Below are 24,445 nucleotides of genomic sequence, written 5' to 3'. Positions count from 1 at the left end.
AAGAATATTTTCTCTGACATCAACAGGTGATATCAAGGACAAGGACACACTCAAGGTGGTTCAGATTATTGAACCCCCCACAGTTACTCTGACATTTAGTGATGTAGACAGTTCCTTTATATCTGCATCAGAGACCTTGGTCAATGCTTCAGCAATGTCAGAGACTTCCAGTGTGTCCTGTGGCACCAGTTGCTCATCTGGATCTCAGGATACAGTAATTCTTTCCTCACCTGAACATCTGAGTCAGCGTTTACAGCGCTGGCCTACCAGTTTTTCTGTTCCTCGCTTTGCTTATGACACTGAGCTTTTACTTGCTTCAGGAAATGAAGCTTTCAAAAAGGATGGAACTAAACTCAACTTTATTCCAGTTCTTCCAGATATCCTTGAGAAATTGGCTGAAACGATCTTTCAGTATGTTGCCTACCCAACATCTGCACAGTTAGCAGATGTAGCTGAAGCACTTGTTCGACAGCATCCATGCCTTAAAGAACCAGGATCCTATAATGGATGCTATGGATGGCAACAAAGACTAAAATATAAAATGGGCAATTACAGAAGTAAACTCAGAGGGCTTGGGTGCCCTGAGCTGGATGTGAACTCTCTCAAAAGAAAGCAAGCACATGAGAAGACACCTTCAAAGAATCTTAAAAAGCCAAGAAAGGCTGAGGTGAACTATTTGCCACCTAACCCACAAGGAGAAACAGAGGAAAGTTTGGAAAAGGAAAGATTGCAACTTCTTGATGAAGTGAAGAAGAGGAACAACTATCGGATCATCAGTGAAAAAATGGCCAAAACATTCTCGAGTCGCAGACAGGAAGTTGTTAATCTGGCACCACCTGTCAGTGACTTCAAAAGTAGATGGCCTGCACTTTTTGATGCAACACAGGTGATTTTATTAAATAATTTAGAGTATAACTTGTAATTGGGAAATTGTGTATTACATTATCATGTTGTACTGATTGTCTTTTTTTTTTTTAGATAAATGACGAGTTCCAAAGGATCACCACTGTTAACTTGGAAACAACATTCATGGCAAAACTGGACCAGTATTCCGCAAGAATAATGTCCCTGGCCTCTTCAAAAGCAGGTGCTGCAAAAATTAAGATCGAGCGCATCAGGAACATGCTGCAAGAGGTAAGAATCAAAAAAGTGAATATAACTGATAATCTTACACAACAAAAGTTAATTATCTAATTCATTATCTTAGGAGCATTGTTGGCTATCTTTTATTGAAGAGTGAATAAGTGAAAATCGGAGGTGGACAGAGTAAAAATTTGCTAAAATGCACATCACTCAAAACATGCTTTTTATTTTTTATTTTTGTTGTTTTTTGGGTTGTCCAAGTCAAGATTATAGTGATGTACTTGTAACTTAATGGTTAACTGAGCTTTGAGAGAAAAAATAAAACTTGCACCTCATAAGTGTGTTAAAAGGCCTTTAATATAACTTTTGGTCACATTATTGCAAACTGAGGTTGGTAAATTTAAATAGGTACTTTTCATGTAAGGTGACTTGGTAACTTGAGAATACATTAATGTAAGTATTGGTCATGTTGCAGATAACCTGAGGAGACTAACCTGAGTTAATAATTTGGAGTGTTACAAGTATCTTCATCAACTGCACAATGAATGTTTATGAGGAAGACAAGTTACACAAACACATTAAAGAGGGTGGATAGGAGCTTTTATTGCTTTATCACATCATTGCAAGACTCGTCCACAGGTACTTTTGCACATATTTTACATCTAACAATTATAGTTTAATCCTTAGAACACAACTCAACAAAAACAGTTTAAAATAGTCTCTACATTTAGGTTACATTTACTTTACTCACCTTATCCTACTGCTAGCAAAGGGTGCATTTAAAGCAGCATTTAAAACAGTTTAAATTGTAGTTACAAAGATGAAATCTTTAATTCTTTTAAAAACATATTTAAAATCAATATTTGGCACAATGCAAGTCACATAAATGTAACAGTTTTGACTTTTCACCTAATAAACTGTAAGTTTAAGTTTTGTTTTGCTTTTTTATTCTCCAGAGTTCGGTGGAAATAAAAGAGAGGTCGCAATCCGTTGCCTGATGGTGTATCTGAAAGAGAAAGAAGAGGATCTCTTCAGAGAACAGCTGGTAGGTGAATCTCGCATTCTTTTGTGTTTTATTTTTAAATGGCACATAAAATACTGACATGTTTCCATTTAACCTACTTACTTGCCAGGATGGTGAAGAACAGTTCCCAGAAGAAGTGGTAAAGATTGTAGTCACCAGACGTGCAGCAGTGTCTCTCCCAGCCATCGCTAAAATTGTGATTGAAGGAACAGCAGTCCTGGAAGACCTTGATGTGCCCAGAGCGTGTGCCTTAATGATGGGGCTTATATACGCTCTCAATCTGAGCTACCCAAAACAAGTAAAGAACACTCTAGAGGTATTCCAGAAGGTATTTCTGGAACTTGATGGGCTTAAAGCCAGTCCACGGGTAATGTCTCTTAAGTGCAAACTTCTGTTGTGAAACGAATGTGAATTGGAGTGTAGCATTCCGATGTGCCTCTTACGTTTTTGTATCCAGTCCTACATGAATGTAGTTTTGAGAGAAGTTCGTATTACATATAACCTTAGCTTTGGATTGTTCCATTGTTGAACATTAAAATCTTTTTTCATTTCCTTGATTCTGTGACAAGTTGACTAAGTTGATACCAATTTAAGTTAATGTTAATGTACATGAAGAACTTTTTTTTGCTTAGTCATTTATAATTAAAGGGCTGCGTAATGTTTCATTTATGTTGTATTGACACAGAAGTGTATTACTTTGAAAAAGTTTTGTAATAAAATAATAAATTGGAATAAGTGAAATGGCTTTGTGTGATTTTAGAAAAGTTACTATAGAAACCTAAACTAATTGGCATGGATAATTGTGAGTATGATATTTGTAAAAAAGTTAGTTGGTGTAACTCAACTAATGTAATTTCTCAACTTAATATTACCAGAAATTTTAAGGTTGTATAAACTTAAAATATTAGGTTGTATAAACGTAAAATATTAGGTTGTATAAACGTAAAATATTAGGTTGTATAAACTTAATTATGCTTTTGGAGGTCAAAGTAAATCATGTTGGTTTGTTAAACAAATTGAGTTAGCCAAACCTAAAAATTACTTGCTGGATTTACTTAATAATATGCAAAATTTGTAACTTAAAAAGCTGAGTGGAAATTGCTGCCTCAATTTTTTAAGTTGAGGCAACAAAATATTTTTTAGAGTGTAGGGACTAGTAAAAGCGCTATACAAATACAGGCCATTTATCATTTACCATCTCGCAGCTGCTCTATTCCCATGTTGTTGCAGTATATTAATGACTAGCCTCATATGGTGGATGAATTATCTCAGTTGTTTTCCTAACTGAAGTTTGGTCCGTTTACAGCATCCTGCCATGCAATTGCATTTGTCCCTAACCACCAGAAACCCTCACGTTAACTTTTATCGAGTGGGAAAAAGTTAGCGTTCATCCTTCAGCTTCACTGTGCTAATGTTATGCTAACGTAGCTGTTTTGCTAGCGATCACGTAGCACATCATTATATACCAGGGGTCGGCAACCCGCGGCTCCGGAGCCGCATGCGGCTCTTTAGTCCTTATTTTGCGGCTCCGGGTGGTTTGGGAAAATAGAAGAAGTATTTAGCTGAAGTGCATTTTATTTGTGTTTAGTTCTTTTTTTTTAACTTGTAGTTCTAAATTGGAAGATTATTGTGATTTTGAAATATAAAAATAAAATGATATCTTATTATTTTTTTCATCGCTCAAAATAAGCGTCACACTCGCGGAAGCCGGTCTACCCGCCGAAACGCCGTGCATGTATCGAGACTTTCAACCCCAGATAGGCCGATTATGGATCTTCGGATCCACATTATGTCGGCAGCTGTTCTCCACCATGAACTATGTTAAAAAACAAACACCGCTCCCGCCTCACAGATGACAGCTTACAGTCCTGCGTAAAGATGAAAGCCCCGATTTGCAGACGCTGTGAGCAGAGGTTTGGGACCAGAAGTCTCATTGTAAACATATCACTGCAGACCCGACGATGTTTGCATGGACATGCTTTTCAGCATCTCTTTATTGACCACTTTTCACACGCGGTTGCTGTACGCATACAGCCGGCTGTAGCTTTTCAGCTCACAGCCCGACAACACAACAGCAGAGAGAGCACAGACTTTAAGGCGGCGAGGCGCGATTGCGGGTTCCGCTCAGGTGCGTCCGACTCCCCTGCAGCGGCACTGCAGACCACGCCCCGCCACACACATTAACAAGGTAAAACAGATATTTAGGCAGAATTTTGCAAATATCCTTTTTTTTTTAACGGCATAGTGCTTTTTTTCCAATTACTTTTTAAAAGTCAGGTCAAGGCTCCAACAGCCCAAAGGCGATATAAGGGTGGCGGCTCACAACAGTTTTTGTTTGCTACACGGATCATTTTAGTTCAGCTGGGTGTCTTTCCTTTTGTTATATTTCTTTAAGAGTTTAAAATGTGTTAATTACATAAATAAAATGTAATTTTCTCTGTAGCACTTCATGGATTACATAAGCAACACACCTTAGTTGCTCTGTGGATTCTTTTAAAAAGCAGTTAAAAACTTTTCCGTTCAAACAAGCCTTTTGTTGATCTACGTATTTGATATTCTTTACATTATTTACATTTGATCTTTTACATTGTGTATAATGTCTATTGATTGTATTGTTTATTTTAATATTTGTGTACAGCGCTTTGTGACTGCCTGTCTGTGAAAAGTGCTTAATAAATAAACTTTACTTACTTACTTTAGTTGTTCACACAAAGCACAAAGGTAAAAAACAATATATACAGTGTTATCTTCATTTTAGATTTCAAAAAGTATTTGCGGCTCCCAGTGTTTTCTTTTGCGTGGAAACCGGGTCCAATTGGCTCTTTGGGTGTTAAAGGTTGCTGACCCCTGTTATATACGAACCAATGTTCCCTCTAAGTTGCGCACGTGCGCACTGCTGGCACGGTCTCTGCGCACAGAAAATCTGCGTTGCGCACAAAAAAAAAATCTAACCTGAATTGAAATTAGAATTAAAACTTTAACAATTCTGTTTTGCAGTGTTAGTCAGTAAGTGACTGGCTGCTCCCGTATGGGATTAGAACGATGCCACCTTATCCTATAGTCCAGCCAATAATGCGATTCACATTCGTATATACGCAGCCAATCAACGTTGTTGACAGGCTATGACAGCGTCCTTATGTGCCGACACCGGTATTTTAGCTAGCAAAGCGGCGTGGCTGATGTGGAGTGAAGCCAGGTTAATGACAACGTGTACCAACGTGTAATGGTTGCAACCACTGGAGATGTGAGCAGGACAGACGGAACAATTGACGGAAAAAGTGTGGACTTTATACCAGTTTTCAAATTGCGTTGATAGGCCACGTAAAACCAGAGTTATGATAAAAAATATATGCAATGTTTGGTTTTCTTCCTGAATACTGTCGTAGTTTATATTTACTGCAGTACGAAATGGTAAAAACTCCGTTTTATAAGAAAAAAGTCTGAAAGCACTCTCCGCCTGTGAGCAAAAGCAACCCCCCCCCTTCCGCCCGGCCACCCGCTCCCCCTTTCCTATTCGTCCAAAAAAGTACCGTGTCGACCAATCAAAAACTTATATGGCAACGTGGCATCTAGTTGTTAAGAAACGGGGGGAATTTTTAGGAGTGACGGCGGTGTTCTGAGATGTGAGAGATTTGAGACGTTTAGCGCAAATCTTGTGTAGTTAGTGTGTAGTGTAGTCAATAGTTTTGTAGTGTGTGTCAGAACAATGAGGCGACTGCTGAATGTTACAGGTGTTACAGGAGGATACATCTCCTGTTGTCAGGCCTGCAGGTATCAGGCTGTTGTTCTCCTTTATCTCATAGTGGACAGAAATTATTTTTTAGAGTGGCACAAATAATTTGTGTGGCATCAGATTTGATGCAGAACAGCTGATTGTTCTGTAAATAGTTCGAAATTTTTATTTAAAAATGCATTGGCTGCATTACAAAAAAAGTTGCAAAAAACTTTGTTGTTTGCCAAACTGAGTTACTTTTTTGAAGAAGTAACTATATAATTAATTGCCCAGCATTGGTCATTATATACTATATTTTGCAGACAGAGAGTTACAGGACTCTCTCCTAGACCACAGACTCATACTCATAATACAAGTCCAAGCTTTATAAAAAAAGAAAGAAAAAAAAAAGAAAGAAAGTTGTGTTTTCGAAATTGGAGTTCAAGTTATTTTTACTTCCAATAGTGTTCAGAATCAGAATCAGAAAGGGTTTTATTGCCAAATGTTGAGTAGGTTTACAACATTAGGAAATTGCTGCAGTACTTAGTGCAAACATACTGTTATACAACTCTTAAATAGACATAAAAATAAGAATTAAAAATGCTAAGAGGATAGATATGTACATGAGTGCAGGTGGTGATCAGTGCCAAACATGGAATGATGCAGTGAACACAGTGTAGGATCATGTGTTAGTGGTGGGAACAGTCATATGGTTATTGTTCATGAGTCCAACAGCAGAGGGGAAGAAACTGTTCTTGTGGCGAGAGGTTCTGGTGTGAATGGACCGGAGCCTCCTGCCTGAGGGGAGCAGGTCAAACAGACTGTGTCCAGGGTGAGAAGGGTCACCACTGATCCGAGCTGCACGCCCCAGTGTCCTGGAGGTGTACAGGTCCTGCAGAGATGGGAGTTTGCAGCCAATCACCTTCTCAGCAGAGCGCACAACACGCTGCAGTCTCAGTTTGTCCCTGATAGTGGCTCCAGCGTACCACACGGTGATGGAGGAGGTGAGGATGGACTCGATGATTGCGGTGTAGAATTGCATCATCGTCCGTGCTGGCAGGTTGAATTTCTTCAGCTGCCTCAGGAAGTACATCCTCTGCTGGGCTTTCTTTATGACGGAGGTGATGGTGGGCTCCCACTTCAGGTCCTGGGTGATGGTGGTACCCAGGAAGCGGAATGAGTCCACAGAGGTGATGAGGGTGTCAGTCAGGATGATGGGGGGGAGTGGGGCTGTGTGCTTCCTGAAGTCCACAATAATCTCCACTGTCTTCTGGGCATTCAGCACCAGGTTGTTGTGGCTGCACCAGGACACCAGACGTTCAACCTCCCTTCTGTAGGCAGACTCATCCCCGTCCGAGATGAGTCCAATAACGGTGGTGTCATCTGCAAACTTGATTAGCTTGACAGACTGGTGGGTGGAGGTGCAGCAGTTGGTGTACAGGGAGAAGAGCAGAGGAGAAAGAACACAGCCCTGAGGGGAGCCAGTGCTGATGGTCCGGGAGTCCGAGACATTCTTTCCCAGCCTCACATGCTGCTTCCTGTCCGTCAGGAAGTCAGTGATCCACCGGCAGATGGGATCACTGTAGTTAACATACTACACAGGCCTATGGCTAGATTTTTTTTACACTTTCATTGTAAATGGGCTAAAACAGTTAATTAAAAGTAGTCTAACATAAATGTAAATGCTGTAATTTGATTTGATTTTAATAAACCATGTAACGTGGATGGATTAGATGCTGGCGTGACTACAGTGCACACGTCTGATGTCGCTCACAGTGGTCCAAGGGATCGTTCAGGGAGTTTGTGTGTTCGCTCAGACACATGAAAAATTAGAGGGAACATTGATACGAACTAGTCCAACTTCAGTAACCCTACAAACGTCACTGCTGTTTAGTTTTCTGTCTTCATTTATGTTGGAAGTGATAGCAGAGCTGTATGTTTTATTTTTTTCAGAAATCTCTCAGTCAGAACATGCTATGCCATGTTTAGGTAGAAGCTAGCGAGCTAACTTCCTGCTAACTTCTAACGCCATTAAATTTAATAGATTCTGTTTTCATGGATGCCTGGATGTTAAACTTAATTGTTACACCTGGTAAAGCAGCAACGCTGATCATTTTATTACAGATGAAAGAATTTAGACAGTTTTTAACTCTCAGTGATCCCGCAGTGTTCGTTTGACTTTGAGACCTGCAGGAGACGGAGTTTGGACCCAGTTTTGGATTACTCCTCAAGGCTCCTGACTACGGCAGCCGTAATGCTCCGCCAATCCATCAAACTGTGCGCCTTCATAGCTTACCAAAGTCGTACTATAACATTTTTGACAGATTTCTGTGTGCCGTGCACTACATAAAATCGATTCAAGGTCAGTAAGCACAACCAGAATTCATATATAAGGCACACTGTCGATTTTTGAGAAAATTAAAGGATTTTAAGTGCGCCTTATAGTGTGTAAAATACGTTATACAGAAGAAAAGAATATATCGCGATATATATTATTACCGCACATGCTTCAAATTATACCTAGATATGGATTTTAGGCCTATCGCCCAGCCCTATTCTGAAGTCTATCACCATCTCCTTGGTAATGAAGCATCTACCATTCCTGTTTATGTTAAAAATACCTGTAAATAAAATCAGTTCAGTGAAAATTACTATTTGTTGTAATCAATTTATTAATAACATACAACATTTAAACTAGTGCAACGCATATATGTCCATCCTTTCCTTGTTCTCCTCTCCTCAGCCTCTTTTTGCTGCCTCATGTCCTCTCTGATGAGGTCTAGCTGCTCATCATTCCTGTCTCTTTTTCTCCCTGTTGTAGGTGGCCTAATGAAAGACATCTGTCCTATCACCTCATCCATGAGAGCAAACCAGGGCCAAGCAGCAGTGGGCTTCCCACTGACTCCCTCTCTTGACCCTGGATACTTGCAATCCTAAAGGCAGAGGAAATCAAAAATGACAGTAGACAAATAAAACAACACAACAACTCTTAGTAATTGCACATTTATTAACCTGTGTTCTGAATTGAATTATCTTCTTGATAACACACATACATTGTATTTTTTTTAAGTTTTCCCATTTCTTCTGGCCTGCAAAGGGGTGACTTTCCCCTGCAGGCCCATCTTCTCCAGAATTACCCTGATCACACACAAAAAATAAGAGAAGAGAGAAAGCCATGGCAACTATGTTAATCCCTAAATCCAAAAGTTTTTTACAGCAGAACACAAGAGGAATACCATCTGGACATCACATGTTCTGTACAGCATGAGGGTTAATAAAACTGTACTCATATGAATATGATGTGTACATTGATTTATTCTTATACCTCCATGCCACAGTGGCCAAATTCTTCAGCACAGGGAGGTGATCGTTTTCTCCTCATTTTAATAAATTGAGCCGTTTGGTCCTTGTTCTCTACAACATATCACAAAAAGGTTAATTCTCAAAAATCAAAATTAACTGTAATGAAGTAGCAATACATAGAAAACCCCAGGACCCATCATAGAAGCTAGTTTACAATTATTTTAATAAAAAAAAAAAGAAACATGTCTATGCAGATGCCCAAAGCTTAACAACACAACCGCTATAAAAATTAAACTTTTGTACCACCGGATTTTTATATACTTACATTTGAAAGTGTTTTCCTCTCCTGGTTCAACCACCATCGTTATCAGTAAAAAAAAATCTCCTGTATGGCCTGCAGTGAATCCTGGGATATTGTAGGACACGAAAGATACACCCGACCCATCGTTCAAATTCGGGGAAATGAAGGATGCATTTGTCGCCACATTTGGAGGAGTCTTCGAATTTGGACAGCCTTCGTCGTGTCGCTGTGACATCATTACCTCCAAATACAGCATTTGAAGCATCCTTCCCCTGAATTTGGACACAGCCATCAATTCCAGGCCAGAAACATAAAAGTAATAATAAAGTGCCTTAGACCTGCATTTTGTCTGAAGGCCACCAGATGGCGATATCTGGTTTCTGGTATCAGACAGTGGGTCATTTTGGGTCTTACTCAATACCAAAGGAAGTCTAACAGTGAAAATACTCATCTTAAGGCTTCTGAACTTCAGAGAGCAGTTACATTTTTTATTTTATTTTGTCTCTGGTAATTGAACTAACAGTCCTGTAAGAAGTTGTTTAATTTTAGATTTTGTTCATGGTAAAAATAACATTAAAGATGCTAAAAAAAAGAAAGAAAATGCTAATATCTTGTTATTATGTTTTTTCAAATAATTTCTGTCACCAGTATCTCTGAGCCTTTAAAAGATAAATGTGGTTCAGAGAGTCTTTGAAAAATCACCATGTAGCATAACATGATATTATATATATAGTCTCTCTCGCTCTCTCTCTCTTAATATATATATATATATATATATATATATATATAAGGTGATCGTGTATATATATATAAGGTCCCTTTTAACCATAGTGGTTAAAAGGGACGTTTTTCTGATCGGTTTGGTGGTTGGAAAATCTTCGTTTTTATAGCAGAGACACCACAGCTGGAGTGTTTGTCAGTGGTTTTCACACTCTTTAAAACCTCAAACGGGTCTTAGCTGGTTTCTTTTTTCATGTTTAACAGAATACCCATAAACCACCTCACGTCTCTGCTCTCACTCTTCAAACTCTTTTAACTTTCAAATGAAAATGGAACGACAGCCTTCTGCTTTTATTTCTATTCTTGTTAAGATACAAAAATTGATAACAAACCTTTAATGTTGTGAAATATGGGTTTACGGAATTATCAAATGACTGCATTTTGTTTTTATTTACATAACAAACAGAGTTCAGGGATTGTTTAATCTTGAAGCTTACATGTTATATTCTAGCTTTAGAGTTTCTAATCATATAATGGATCTTCAGATTATTTGTTGCTGAGGTTATCTGGATGTTTCATGCTGGGAAAAGTTTTTGACACTAAATTATCAGTGTATTATTAAAGACTATTAATAATTGTAATTATCTATTACAGAAAACAAGTTCCAGAAAAACTGAGTCTTTACATTTTGAATCCTGAAACCAGTGAATAGTTACGTGATTCACATTAATGAGATCCCTCGTTGTTTATTTGATCATCACTGGTGTGTGAAATGTAGAAAACTTGCATTATGTTCCAGTGAAAACCTGCAATATAACTACACAGAATACAGGGTGACATATGGATCGCTCCACTTCTGCTGTACAAGCTACACACACACACACACACACACACACACAATCACACACACACACACACACACACACACACACACACACACCTGTGGTCATTTGTTGAATTTTCACCATTTGTTTGATCGTGTTCCAACTTTTAAACTTTGGTCTTCACACGTGAAAGACAGGTAGTCAGGAAACCAGGTGAACAGATGCATCCAAAACAAACCAAAAAACACAACACATAGAAACAGTTATATGTTTTTATACATGTATTGCTTTTTTTAATCAAATTACTTTGGACCTGCAGCACACTTAATGATCACCGAGGCAGAGCCTGGAGATTCTTCATGACTGAAGTGTTTCCATCATAAACTAAATACAGACAACAGTTTTATCAACTCTCCACAGCTTAACACAACTGCACAACTCACTGACAGCTGACAACATAACGTCAGTAAAATAAAATACTGTTGGTCAAATCAGAGTGACAACAGTAAAATAATCAACTTAACGTGTTGACTCCTCCAAACAGAAAAAAAAAAGCCCGCGCTCTCAGAGAAAAAAAGAGGAAGGAAGGTTGGTAACCACCTTAATGTAACACAGCAGTCCGATTTCAGTCCACACTATCCTTCACTCTGTGCTGGATTGTAATTGAACATAGCAGGGTTTTTATTTATTATTAATATTTATTATTTTTGCTTGAAAGTTGGACGACAGCCATCATGTTGTTGACAGACTTTCAACTGATGTTTCTGGGACTTATTTTGTGCATCACAGGTATGAGTGATAAATTACGTACCCCTACATACTGACAGAGAAAAGTATAAAATTAATAAAATTAAATTAATTTCAGTTAATTTCTTACAGTACAGAATAAAATAAATGCTCTTGTTAGTAAAACAAAAAATATCTGTTCGCTAATGAAAGTTTGTGTTAAAGGTGTTAATGGAGGAGAAACCAGGATCTGTGCTTTCAAAGGTTCATCAGTGGATCTGCACTGCTCACATCAACATCTGACTTCAAGCAGAAAATGGTTCACTATAGACTGGGATGGTTACAAGTATGTTCAGAGTGAGCTCTCTGTGGATGGACAACGTGTAACGTACAACATGTCTGAAGAGAAAAACACAACTTTAACCATCAATGATCTAAGAGAGAGTGATGCAAACACTTACTGCTGTATGAAGACTACAGACAGTCCAGGACACTGCTGGCTCAACAGAATTAGTCTTCAAGTTGTTGCAGGTACAGTGACTTTTACTCATTTATTACTTTTCCAAATGACATCATTGTATAAGTTGTTATCCATCATCCTCTCAGAGCTGCAGGTAAAGGTGATTCCTGCCACAGAGGGACAGACAGTAACACTGATGTGCAGCAGCAGCTGTCCTCTGACTGAAAAGCCTGCAGCCTACATCTGGTACAAGAACAGAGAGTTTCTCTATGAGGACTGGTCTCCCTGGTACCAAGAGCTGCTCAGCAGTGAGGACGCAGTCACATACTCCTGTGCTGTCAAAGGCTACGAGGATCTCAGAGCCCCTGAAGTCTCTGTGGGTGAGTCATGATGTTCATTGTGCTACAAAACAAACACAATGGATCATACAGTGAATCATTTCAATCAATATCTTTCCTTTGTTTCAGGTTCCATCACAGAGACCTGCTTCAGTGTGACCTATGCTAAAGGGAGAATGTGTTCTTACAGGCAGACATCAGTAGATGAGCCGTGCTCCATCACATATCCCAGAGGTGAAGTTTCCAGAAAAACTGTCTGTTGTGAAATAAACCTCTTAAATTTTTTTAATTACTGTCTCCATTGATTTCTAACAAAATAAATAAAAACATAATAAGGAGATTGTTATATGTCATCGCGACTTATAGAAAATATATTTATTATCTCTTTAAAGAGGTTCACATATTGAGGACTCCAGGGGAAAAAGCGGAGCCTGTCACACTGACCTGTAACACCAGCTGTAATCTGACTGATCCTCAAACTGCCTACATGTGGTACAGAAATGGACAAAGTTATAGTGAGAAAAAACATTTAATTGTTGAATATTCGCTTAATTTTTGGAACTCTTGGGGAGCAAACATCTTTTGTGCAGTTAAAAGCAACAAGTATCTTCAGTCTGCAGAAGTCTGTGAGTAATACTGAACTATGTTTATTTTGTCAGTTATTATAATCATAAAGGTCATTCAAACAACTTTAAATCTTCCATCTATATTTCAGGTGTTCAGGATAAAAACTGCTGGAGAGTGAATTATGTCAGCAGGAGAATCTGTGCTCTGGAAGGATCTTCAGTGAACATCACAAGTGAATACTCACATCCTGATAACATGAAGCCAGAGTTTAAATGTTGGAGTAAAAAATGGAGAAAAGATAAAGTGGAAGTTGAAGAGCTGATTGAGGCTGCAGGTCGTGTGGAGTATCAGGACAGCATGAAGAACCAACACATCCTGACCATCAACAACCTGAAGAAGAATGACTCAGGAGGATACACATTCAGATTCAACAAAGATCATACAAGATGGACACAGTCTGATCTGCCTGGAGTCTTTTTGATTGTTACAGGTAAATCTAAACTCCTCACTCAGCAGACTTTACTCATTAATGTCTGAACAGGAGCAGAGGTGGAAGAAATATTCAGATCCTTTACTTCATTTTAAACAGCATTACCACTATGTGAAAATACTCCACACAAATTCCTGCATTTCAGGCTTTGAAGGTTTTGGGGGGAGTCCTTAGAAATTGTTTAAATCTAAATGGAAATTAATTCTAATTAATTAATTAATTAATTCTAACTCAAAGATACACAAAAAGAGAAACAAAAATGATTATCTTCACAGTATTTTATTCACATAAAATGCATAAATATTTTTATATCTGTGACGTTTTTTATATTTAGGTCATTCTAACTATTGTATACTGTTGGGTATTTTGGCCTGCACTGCAATATAACTTGAATATTTCAAATTATCAAAAAGAAACAATTCAAAATGACAAAAACTGCAGAAAACTTCTTATCTGTAAAGTACTTATAGTGTTAGACATAAGTTGTGGACTTAAAACGTTTTTTTTTTAAGATAATTTAGATTGAAGTTACACAAAACTGAAAGTACAAATATGTTGAATTTGTAGTGAAATACACTTCTTTAATAAATACATTTCTTCACTGAACAGGAGGACTAAAGCACCCGTTTGTAGTAAAGCTTTAGTCAAAGTCCATGTTCAGTGTGTGAGTCACAGAGGAGATTTACTCTGAGATTAAATGTTTTTGATCAGTGCTGGTATCGTTACTCAAAAAAAGAATATATGGCACATTACTTCTTTAATGTAATGCAGTATATCACGCAATTACTCACCAAAGAAAGGAATTTGTTACACTGCATTGCTTTCTCGTTACTCTGTAAATTAAAACTGAAAAACATTGTCAATTATCTGTCTTGATGCATGCTCAATCATCCAGGTGAGTAAATCCCAAAAGGTTGATTCTGTTCATCTGGATGTAGCGTTTTCATGGGAGAAATGTTGGTCTTTGATCAGTAGTTGTTGATCAATGGTCATGAGAATTTGCATATTAATGATCAAGGAACTGACCTAGTTTCAGTCATTATGCAAATTTGCTGTTTATAATGTTGGGGAAACCTGCAGTCAGCTGAGACTGAAGAAGTCACTTGGAGTGATGAAACGTTTCTCCCACTGAAAACGCTACGTCCAGATGAACAGAATCAACTTTTTGGCTTTGTCCATTATTTATTGGTTAACAGTATAAACCCCGGGTAAAAGTCCCACACGCCAACACAAATCCCTATTCTAATGAAGACACATATGATCTTTCTCATTACTATTTAGGTTTAAGGTTCAAGGTTCTTTATTTGTCACATGCATAGTTATACAAGTATAACACACAGTGAAATGTATCCTGACACGCTCCCCAACTTGTGCAAAAAGGGGTGGGGGCGAGGTGTGTGTAGAGGAAGAACATTATATATATAATATATACATTAGGTGAATGTGCAGTAGTAGCATGTATGCAGCAAGCAGGTGAATTCTGTACATAAAGTGAATTAAATAAGAATAGACAGTCTGACTATTTTACAGAATAGACAATATAAACATATTTAAAATTAAAGGAATTTGAAATGTACATTGTGCTGATGGGTTTAGAGTGTCTGGAAGAGAGTCCTGTCTCAGTCAATTATAGATGATTTAGTAATGAACACAAAGCTGAAAACACAAAGCAAAGGTGAAAACCAGCACAAAGAAACTTTAAAGTGATCCCGAGTAGAAACAGAGGCTGCAGCCTGTCTGCTAATCACTGCCTTTGTTACCTGTTGAAGTTCAGGCTGCTGGGCTGGGGTCAGCATTCACTCAGCTTTATCATCAATCTGGGTTGTTTACTAGCTTTGCATTAGCATGCTCTCTGTTCAGATGTTTGCAGACCCAAAGTTGTGTTAGCAACATAACGCAGTTGTTTTTTTGTTCTGGATGAAGTTTCCACTTTATCATCGTGCTCTTGTCTTTACGTACAATAAAGATAAAAGTAATGTGTTTGCTGAAATCCGGAGAAGCTGTAGACCGCTTTACCTTTTTCCTAATCCTGCACACAAACTAGAATCAGCTGACTGTAGCAGGAAGGAAAAGGTTGTTTGTTTGAAATTTTTCGTCTTTCCCTCCACCCGGTGTGCAGATGACAGGAAAAGTAATGACATAATTGTAACTGTAATGTGATTAGTGAATTTAGTACGGTGGCACATTACACTACTGAGTTACTCAAAGATGTTTTGTGCTTACAACAATACATTAAACACAACACTGCCAATGTTCCTCTTTCAGAGCTGAGAGTGAAGATGAGTCGTTCTGCAGTGGTGACAGAGGGTCAGAGAGTTACACTGACCTGCAGTACCAGCTGTCCTCTGACTGACAACACAAACTACATTTGGTACTTGAACAGTCGACCTCTGACCCCGAGAGAGAACCAGAACAAACATCTGATCCTAGACCCAGTCAGGGGGGAGGATGCAGGAAGCTACTCCTGTGCTGTGAAAACCAACAAAGATATCAGCTCTGCTCCAAAGACTCTCACTGTCCAAAGTATCACAGGAACATGGACACCAGCAGCTGCAGGAGTTTCTGCAGCTCTGCTGCTTTTAATACTTCTCACTGTCTGCTGGTGTGTTAGGTAAGCAACAACTGGTTCGGTTCAAAGCTATACATTCAGTCTTTGCGCTGAAATCACTTATTTTCCTGTTAATTGATTTTAACCAGGAAACAGAGAACTTCTGCTCAGTCAACAACTGAAAGGTCTGACCAAATTGAACAGGTAAAGATTAGAGTTTGTGGATTATCTTTCCAGTGGTCATTTCATTTTTCCCAACATACAGTAAAAGGAGTCAAGTTTAAAGTGCAGAATAAATTAATGCTGTTTGTCTCCATCAGCTCAGCCTTGGTCCTGTTAATGACATCTCAACACAACCAAAGGAGGAGGATGAAGTCCACTACACACTCAAAAAAATGAACTCAGCCTATCTCTGCTTTTACTAAAGTAGATTTTGTTGTTTGTTCTTAATAAACTCGATTTTGCAAAAATTCTTAAAGTGTTTGTGCAAATTTAATGAAATGTTGTTACTTTTTGTTGTTACACAAAGTCATTGAACTGTGTCAACGTAACATTGTTGAGTAAATTCACAGGTTTGTCCCTCTGCACATACTGCTGCGTGCAGAGCCCGCCTAAATAAGGGCCAATGCGCATGCGCACCACCCTCTTTCTCAAGCTTGCTTTTTCTTCGCCATGTGGACTGGTTCAGCCGCATTTTTTTCCAAAAATCAGGTAAGAAGTCATTTTTCTTGTAAAGCCCGTCTACATATATATGTTCACACGTCAGTTAATGTCGCAAGTGCTACTAAGAAAAGAGTACAGGCAGGGTTTTGCCCGGTAAAGGTTTGCTAACGTGGACTTGCTGCACGTGAGTTTCAAATGATTTTGGAGGGACTCCATTGCAATAGCAAAGCTCTGTTTTCAGCCCAAATGTAGTGTAGCGCTAGCATCGGTATGCGTCGGTACAGGCAGCGCATTCGGTCCGGCACGCACTTTCGCGCCGAGTTTATACTCGGACGCCTGACTGCGTTGCACTTTAGCCAACAACAGTGGAGAAGCGCCTCGCTAGCAGACAGGTTAGGGTGTATTTTCTGTCTAATATTTCAGCTTACGTTTTGATGTAGCTTGCAGAAAGCATTTAGTAAGCTGGTGTAAGATGAACTGCATTAATGTTGTACAATGTCCATGGGATTTCTCACTCGACTTTTAATGTCAGATTACACACACATTTACACAATATGCAGTGGTGATGATGTAGATCAATAAATTCATTGTTGTAGCATACAATATTAAAAATAAAACTGATTAATATGAAACATTAACAATGTGCAAATTATTTAGTTTTTTCAGGGACAGTGTAATGAAAATGTCTTTTGTGCTTCTCCCCCAGATACGTTGATGTGGCAGTGCAAATTGTGCAAAAAAGTGGTGTCATCACGAGCTCTGTTATTAAAACACTACAGGTTAGTTCATAGTAGACAGCAGTATCCATGTGCCTATTCTGATTGTGTCTGTGTTTTCAAAACATGGAATGCTCTACATAGCCACTTAAGCAGATCACATACCCAAAGAACTCTAGACAAGTCTGTGAGTTTGGCAACATTTAACTGCCATTTGTGTTCCTGCTGCAACATAGCTTCAGAGCAGGAGTATTTTCTCACATTAACAACCATCTAAAATGTAACGAGACTGTGCATTGCATGTTTGAGGGTTGTTCTTTCAAAACAAATATCTATGGTACATTCAAGTCTCATCGAAATAGGAAACACAATCCTTATACCTTAAAAGACTTTAAAATCGGTATTGCTAACACTATTGTAGGCCAAACATCAGCTGATGACAGTACAGACACTATTGTAGAAGAGGACATAAGTGCAAATATTGATCACGATACAACTACAAGTGAGACTGAAGATTTGGCAAATGTAATAGAACTTAATTTTGCATCTCTTTTACTTAAGTTGGAAAACTATTTTCATGTTCCCAGCATAGCAATTGACGAGTTGCTTTCAGAATTGCACTACCTGATAAGCTGTGCATCAGTGCCTTTGACAAATCAAGTAATTGTAGACATACTCAAGAATCATAACCTTTGTCTAGACCAGCCTGTTATTGAAGAACTGACAAAGGCAGTTTCTTTTAACCCTTTGTTAAAAGCCATAGAAAAGGACGGCACACTTGCCACTGCCTTCAAACGCAGACAGTATTACAGAAAACATTTTGAAGTAATTGATCCAATTGAATACATTCTCGACTCCCAAAGCAAGAGGACCTTTCAGTATATTCCTATTCTAAAATCATTACAGCAGATATTTAAACAAGAAAACATACTGAACAAATTTGTCACTAGCCACAATCAGAATCCTTTTGTAAATAAGGAAAAGTATACATCATATAAAGATGGTCTACATTTTCAAAATAATGAGTTTTTCTCAGGCGGTGAACTAAGAATCTCTATTTGTCTTTATGTTGATGATTTCGAAATTTGCAATCCATTGGGGACATCACGGAAAAAGCATAAACTTTGCTCAGTTTACTGGATTTTAGGTAACTTGCCACCAGGTAGTCATTCATCCCTCTCTTCTATTTATTTGGCTCTCTTGTGCAAAAGTGAGGACCTTAGGACCTTTGGCTATCCAAAAATATTTGAGCCACTTTTGCAAGACCTTGTCATTTTAGAGCAGCAGGGAGTGTTCATTGACAATTTAGGGGTCAACTTTAAAGGCACTGTCCAATATGTAGTGGCAGACAGCCTCGGAGCTCATGGATTGGCCGGTTTTGTGGAAAGTTTTTCTGGAGATTACTTTTGCAGGTTTTGTACTGCTACACGCTCAGAGATTGAATCAAAAGCTACAAATAGTGACTTTTCTCTGAGAACTGAGGAGCTCCATCGTGTACACATAGCAACTGCACGTGAGACAGGGGTAGCTTGTTGTGGTGTGAAAAGCTCGTGTGTCTTGGCAGACAGTCTGTCTTTCTTCAAGGTCACTGCAGGATTCCCCCCTGATCTTGCACATGACCTTTTTGAAGGTATTGTGCCTTTTGAGATAGCTGAGTGCCTTCGAATACTAATAGGCAAGAAGTACATCACTTTTGAAAATCTAAATAGACTTGTTCAGTCATTTCCTACAAAGGAGGGATCAGACTAATCGCCCTCAGAAATTGCCTCACAATTTTCTTAGTAAAAACTGTTGGTGGCAATGCACATGAAAATTGGTGTTTACTAAGACTTCTGCCACTTATTATTGGACAACACATACCTGAAAACGAACCAGCTTGGGAACTTCTACTAGATTTGAAGGATATTGTTGAGCTTGTTGTGTGTCCTGTTCATAACAGTGACTCAGTTGCATACCTGGAGAGTAAGATTTTAGACCACCATCAAAGGTACAAAGAAGTATGCCCAGATAGAAGACCATTGCCAAAACATCACTTTCTGGCTCATTATCCTCAATAATTCGCCATTTTGGTCCACTTGCCTTATTATGGACAATCAGATTCGAGGCAAAGCACACATTTTTAAAAAGTTGCTAGACACACAAACTGCTTCAAAAACATAACCCTGTCTTTGTCAACCAAACACCAGCTCATGATTGGCCATTACATGCATTCATCAGGCTGTAGCAAAGCCACTTTTGAGGTTTCACGAGTCTCGGCAGTCCCAGTAGAACTTCTCAAACGTGAAATTGCACATTGTCTTGCTGAAAAGTACCCTGACACAGCTGTAGTTAGCCTTGCCCAGAGTGTGTCTGTTGCGGGCATCTACTACAGGAAGGGCATGTTAATAGTACATGGATCACTGGGGGTCTGCCAGAGTTTGCTGAAATCCTGCAGATGTGTATTTTGGCAGATTCGTTGGTGTTTATAGTAAAAAACTGAGCTCGTGGTACACTGAACACTATAGATCCTTCAAAATTGACCCATCTCCAAAGGAAATTTCTCTTGTTGCACATGAGGATCTGGTGGATTGTTATCCACTTTGTGACTACCAAGTCGGAGCTTCTCGCATGGTTACATTAAAGAGATACATACACTGTTCAGGTAATTTTAATGTCCATGTTGCCGATTTAATTTTTGTGCTGTATAGCAGTTCTTCTCAAAGTTTGGTTCTTAAAAATAGTTGGACCAGAACTTAAATCTACTCGGATATGTTTCAAGCCTTGTAAAAATACTAGAAAAAAAATTGTGCTGCAAAATTCTGAATACCACTAAAAAATACCTGCTTCACCATTGTAACATGTACTGAAGTTTGGGAACCACCTGCTCATGTTCTTGCACTTATTTTTAGAGTAACAGTTGGAGATTGGGACATCAGAAATGACAGCCCCAACAAAGCTTCTGATAATCCTGGGGAGAACAACGCACTCAAGTTAACCCTTCCTTTGGGGATACCAAAGAATGTTAACGAGCTCAAAGCGGAGATTGAAAATCAGTGCGGAGTTTCTGAACAGTTCAGATTGCAGTACATGGACACAGATTTTAATCAGTTCCTTAACCTGACATCCACATTTGATCTAAAAGACATGGACAAAATAAAAGTGATTAAAACAGGTGTACCAGAAACATCCACTGGTAGTAATGAAAGCAGTGTGTCCTCATTTAACTTGGGTAGCCCCTGCTCTGGCCACAACCCTGATTATGACACAGATATACTGTCATCGCCAGAATCCAGGTCATCAAGCTCCTCGAGCTCAGCAAACTCCACGCTGCGATCAGAAGCCTGGCCACTGGACTTTCGCATACCTGAGTTTAGCTTCGATGTAGAGCTGCAATTGACAAAAGGCAACCAGGAATTCCAAGCCAATGGAACACTTTTAACCCTAAAACCAAAGCTCAAGTCTGACATTTTAGAGAGCTTGTCTTCAGAAATTATGAAGTACAAAGCTTACCCTTCAGACAGCAATCTTAGTGATGTTTGCCAAGCTTTGGTTGTAAAGCATCCATGCTTGAAAGAGAAGGGTTCAGAAACTGGATTTTCTGCATGGAAGATCAGTTTGAAGTATAAAATGTCAAACTATCGTGGAAAACTGAAGAACTTAGGGTGTAGTGAGTTGGTCATCAATTCTCTCAAAAGAAGAGGGAACAGTAATGTGCATCCCAACCAAGTCAAGAAACCCAGGAGAGCGGAGGTGAATTTCTGCCCTGATTATCCAGCTGGAGAAACCCGAGAGAGTCAGGAAGAAGAAAGGTTGGTGCTGCTTTCAGAGTTCAAGAAGAAGAACAACGATGAAACCATCAAAGCAAAAATGGCCCAAACCTTTCCTCACCGGAGGCAAGAAATTCTTCAGGACATGCCCTTCGTAGCTGACTTTAAAAGCCGATGGCCAGCTCTTTTTCTCCACGTGAGGTAACTGAATCAGTTGATCTGCAAATGCACTCCACATGCAATATTTTAAACCCATCATGCTAAACATTTGTTTATTTTACAGATAAATGCTGAATTCCAGCGCATCACTACGGTCCCGCTAACATCCACATTTATGGCACAGCTGGACAACAACACAACCAAACTGACCAAAGTCTTCAGAAACAAGGGAGGAACATCTGGACGCAAGATCACAGAAATCATGGCTGCAATTGATGAGGTTTGGAATTAATTTTTTTGAATGCTTCATTCCCTCTTTTAATACATATGATTTTGTTGTCTCCTTCTATTGTAAGGTAAAGTTTAATGTTGGTATTATGGGATTGTTTATTCTTTGTCCTTTTCATGATAGTGTTGTCACAGTAATAAAGTTTTAAGTTGATTTGGATACTTCATATAAAAAATTGCCAGAATTAAAAGCTGTTTTTACAGGACCGTAGCGTTTCCAAAACGGGATTTGCCGCGGCTCCCTGGGGAGAATTTTGGCATTTGCAGTAGAAAAGCTGAAGCTAGAATAAACTGCCATCAGGCACCTTTCAAACCAAGACGGGATAAAGGGAGGTCTCTGAGCGCCCGCCCCCCGCATGTGACGTACAGGGTCACGCATTCAGCGTCAATTGCAGCGACCATGGTAAACAGACAGTAGTTTTAGCTTGGAGCTCACCTGTTGTCTCTCCGCTCCACGCTCCGCTCTGCAGTGTGTTTACCACTCAATTGAACCGCTGGCTGTCTCTCACTGTCCCTAAACAGACCAGCGATCTGTCTTCTTAACGGCCAAAAGAACGTAGTATCATTGCGTCCGTCCAGTTGATCATAAACAAGCTGAGCAGCCCATGGTCTGCCTGTGTTATTTACTTCTGCTGTCAACCAAGGCAGCGCTGCTCTGGCTCCACCACGGGGACTTCCCTCTGTGACAAGAATGCTTGATGTGCGTTCAGCGAACAAAGGTGAGGGACTCAAGCGGCAATATTACTACGAGGCAAAACGTATCAGAATCGAGGTTATATCACTTTTCACCTTTGCGCCTTGCCGTATTTACGCGGCTCACAGATTCGGATTTATCACTCTAATGATGCGATGGTCTGTCTTATAAAATCAGCTCAAAAGTAAAGCTATTTCACCAACATGCTTTACCTTACAAACAGTTTTGAATCTGGTACTTGTTGGTGTTGTCTGTAATATTCAGATTGTGGTCCTGGATGTCCTCTGCTGTTGGTTGTTTTGTGCCGGGATCACACCGTGCGTTTTTTCGGCCGTCGCACACGGCTGCCCATGCCACACTCTTAGGACTCTAGAGACGTGACACACTGTGCAACACACGAGTTCAGTGACCCAAACTCAAGCAGAGACATGGAAAACATGCAGAACAGTGGGCCCTGAGGACCAGGGTTATGGGAAACCCTGGCTTAGTACTACAACTGTTTTTTCATTTGTCCTTGCAAAACCTCCTGTTCAAGTCCTCCAAACACACCCACGTCACCCCGCTTCTCTTCCAGCGTCACTGGCTGCTGGTTAACTTCAAGGTTCATTTCAAGATCCTGGTTCTGGTCCTTAGGGCCTTACATGGACAAGCACCATCATACAATGGAGATCTTCTCAGTCCCAACACCCCCAACAGATCCCTGAGGTCCAGTGATCAAAGCCTGGTAGTGCACAACAGTCTAAAGACCAAAAGTGACAGATCATTGCTGCTGTGGCCCCCAAACTCTGGAACTCTCCTCCTAAGCCTTAGATCAGTGGACTCAGTGGTTTACTTTAAAAAAAAAAAATCCTCTGTGCAGGCTGGCTTTGGTGTGACCTCTTGTTCATCCTCTTCCTCACTGGATTCTTCATGCTGCTGTTTTTGGTCGGGTTTCTGTTTTTTTTGGGATCCTGTGGTTACCTTTTTTTGCTCGTCACATTTTTTCAAATGATAATGTTCCTTCTTTCCTTAATTTTTTTTTATTTTAAATTTTGTTGTTCTTCTGTAGTGTGTCATGGACTTTTTTTCTCAAAGCATTATATACATTTATTTTGCTGAAGTTAACTGAAAATGTCTTTAAAGTTTAGCTAAGTCAAATTTGCTTTTATGTTTTACAGAACGACACAGTTGCAATGAGAAGAGTGTGTGCGCTGAAAGGACTTGCAGTCTACCTCAATGAAGATCCGAACAGCTTGATCAAAGAATATCAGGCAAGTAATCAAATAGAAACAATTTCCAGTAATAAAATTTAACTGACGGTAATTTTTCCTCACACACATTCACTAGATTATAACAAAAAGTTAAAATTAGAACATTATTGGAGATATAAAAGCACAAGCTTATGCGGAGTGACCCTTGCCATTACAGTTGGGGTGTAATGTGGGCTGAGTGTACTGTCTTTCTGCTTTGTTGTTCTGCCGTGTAATCTAGATGATAGACCAACACCTCTCATCTCGCTCTGAGCTGTCTACTGTTTTGCAGCTTAAAGGGATATTCCACCCCAAAGTGAAAATTGGTCTATTACCATATTACCCAGAGTAAGATAAGTGAGAAAAAATAATTTTGTAACCAGTGCAATAATTCTCCTGATCCCGCAGCAGTCTATTTGCTTTTGCCTAGCATTTAAAAAATGGAGTGAATGGGAACTATAAGCATTTTGGTTGCAAATGACTCTTTAATGGTACGAATTATTCCTGGTGAGCTCAATAATCATGTCGACTTTAAATGAAAAGTAATAAGTAACTTGAAGGATTTGGAGGAGTAGATTTAGACTTGGGAATACATTATGGTTACCACATACAACACTGTAAGCCGCCGGTGCATGGATATTCGAATATGTGTTTATTTATGGAAACCAGAGGCTTTTCAACCACTGTTGTTGTTGTATCCAAGTGCTATGCCATGGCGGGTTACAGGGTGCTTTGGCGTAACCGTAATGTAGGCCCAAGTCTAAATCGCCTCCTCCTGCAAATCCGTCGTGTTACTTTTTACTTTTCATTTGCAGTCGATTATGATTATTGAGCTCACCAGGAACAATGGGCAT

At 39.3% G+C, this 24,445-nt stretch overlaps 2 protein-coding genes and 1 long non-coding RNA gene across 3 annotated transcripts; all 3 read left to right on the top strand.

The window, feature by feature from the left end:
• The first annotated feature begins 67 nt into the window (after window positions 1-67).
• LOC120440589 (sterile alpha motif domain-containing protein 3-like) lies at window positions 68-2,833 on the top strand. The gene is made up of 4 exons (XM_039613306.1): window positions 68-886; window positions 979-1,134; window positions 2,040-2,128; window positions 2,217-2,833. Exons 1-3 carry the CDS (start codon window positions 155-157, stop codon window positions 2,079-2,081), a joined length of 930 nt encoding a protein of 309 aa, XP_039469240.1. The 5' UTR covers window positions 68-154; the 3' UTR covers window positions 2,082-2,128; window positions 2,217-2,833.
• Window positions 2,834-11,619: 8,786 nt separating this feature from the next.
• Window positions 11,620-20,761, top strand: LOC120440586 (carcinoembryonic antigen-related cell adhesion molecule 1-like). The gene is made up of 11 exons (XM_039613297.1): window positions 11,620-11,756; window positions 11,919-12,224; window positions 12,300-12,533; window positions 12,621-12,725; window positions 12,884-13,117; window positions 13,207-13,548; window positions 15,814-16,159; window positions 16,246-16,300; window positions 16,417-16,807; window positions 17,466-17,538; window positions 20,627-20,761. The coding sequence occupies exons 1-9, from the start codon at window positions 11,702-11,704 to the stop codon at window positions 16,519-16,521; spliced, it is 1,782 nt and encodes a 593-aa protein (XP_039469231.1). The 5' UTR covers window positions 11,620-11,701; the 3' UTR covers window positions 16,522-16,807; window positions 17,466-17,538; window positions 20,627-20,761.
• A 642-nt stretch (window positions 20,762-21,403) lies between these two features.
• Window positions 21,404-23,549, top strand: LOC120440591. Its single transcript, XR_005613361.1, has 3 exons — window positions 21,404-21,422; window positions 21,505-21,660; window positions 23,520-23,549. It is a non-coding gene; the product is annotated as an uncharacterized LOC120440591 (long non-coding RNA).
• Window positions 23,550-24,445: the final 896 nt, after the last annotated feature.

Source organism: Oreochromis aureus, linkage group 6 (genome assembly GCF_013358895.1).
Source record: "Oreochromis aureus strain Israel breed Guangdong linkage group 6, ZZ_aureus, whole genome shotgun sequence".
In the NCBI taxonomy this organism is placed as follows: domain Eukaryota; kingdom Metazoa; phylum Chordata; class Actinopteri; order Cichliformes; family Cichlidae; genus Oreochromis; species Oreochromis aureus.
This window is presented reverse-complemented; position numbering and strand designations above follow the sequence as displayed.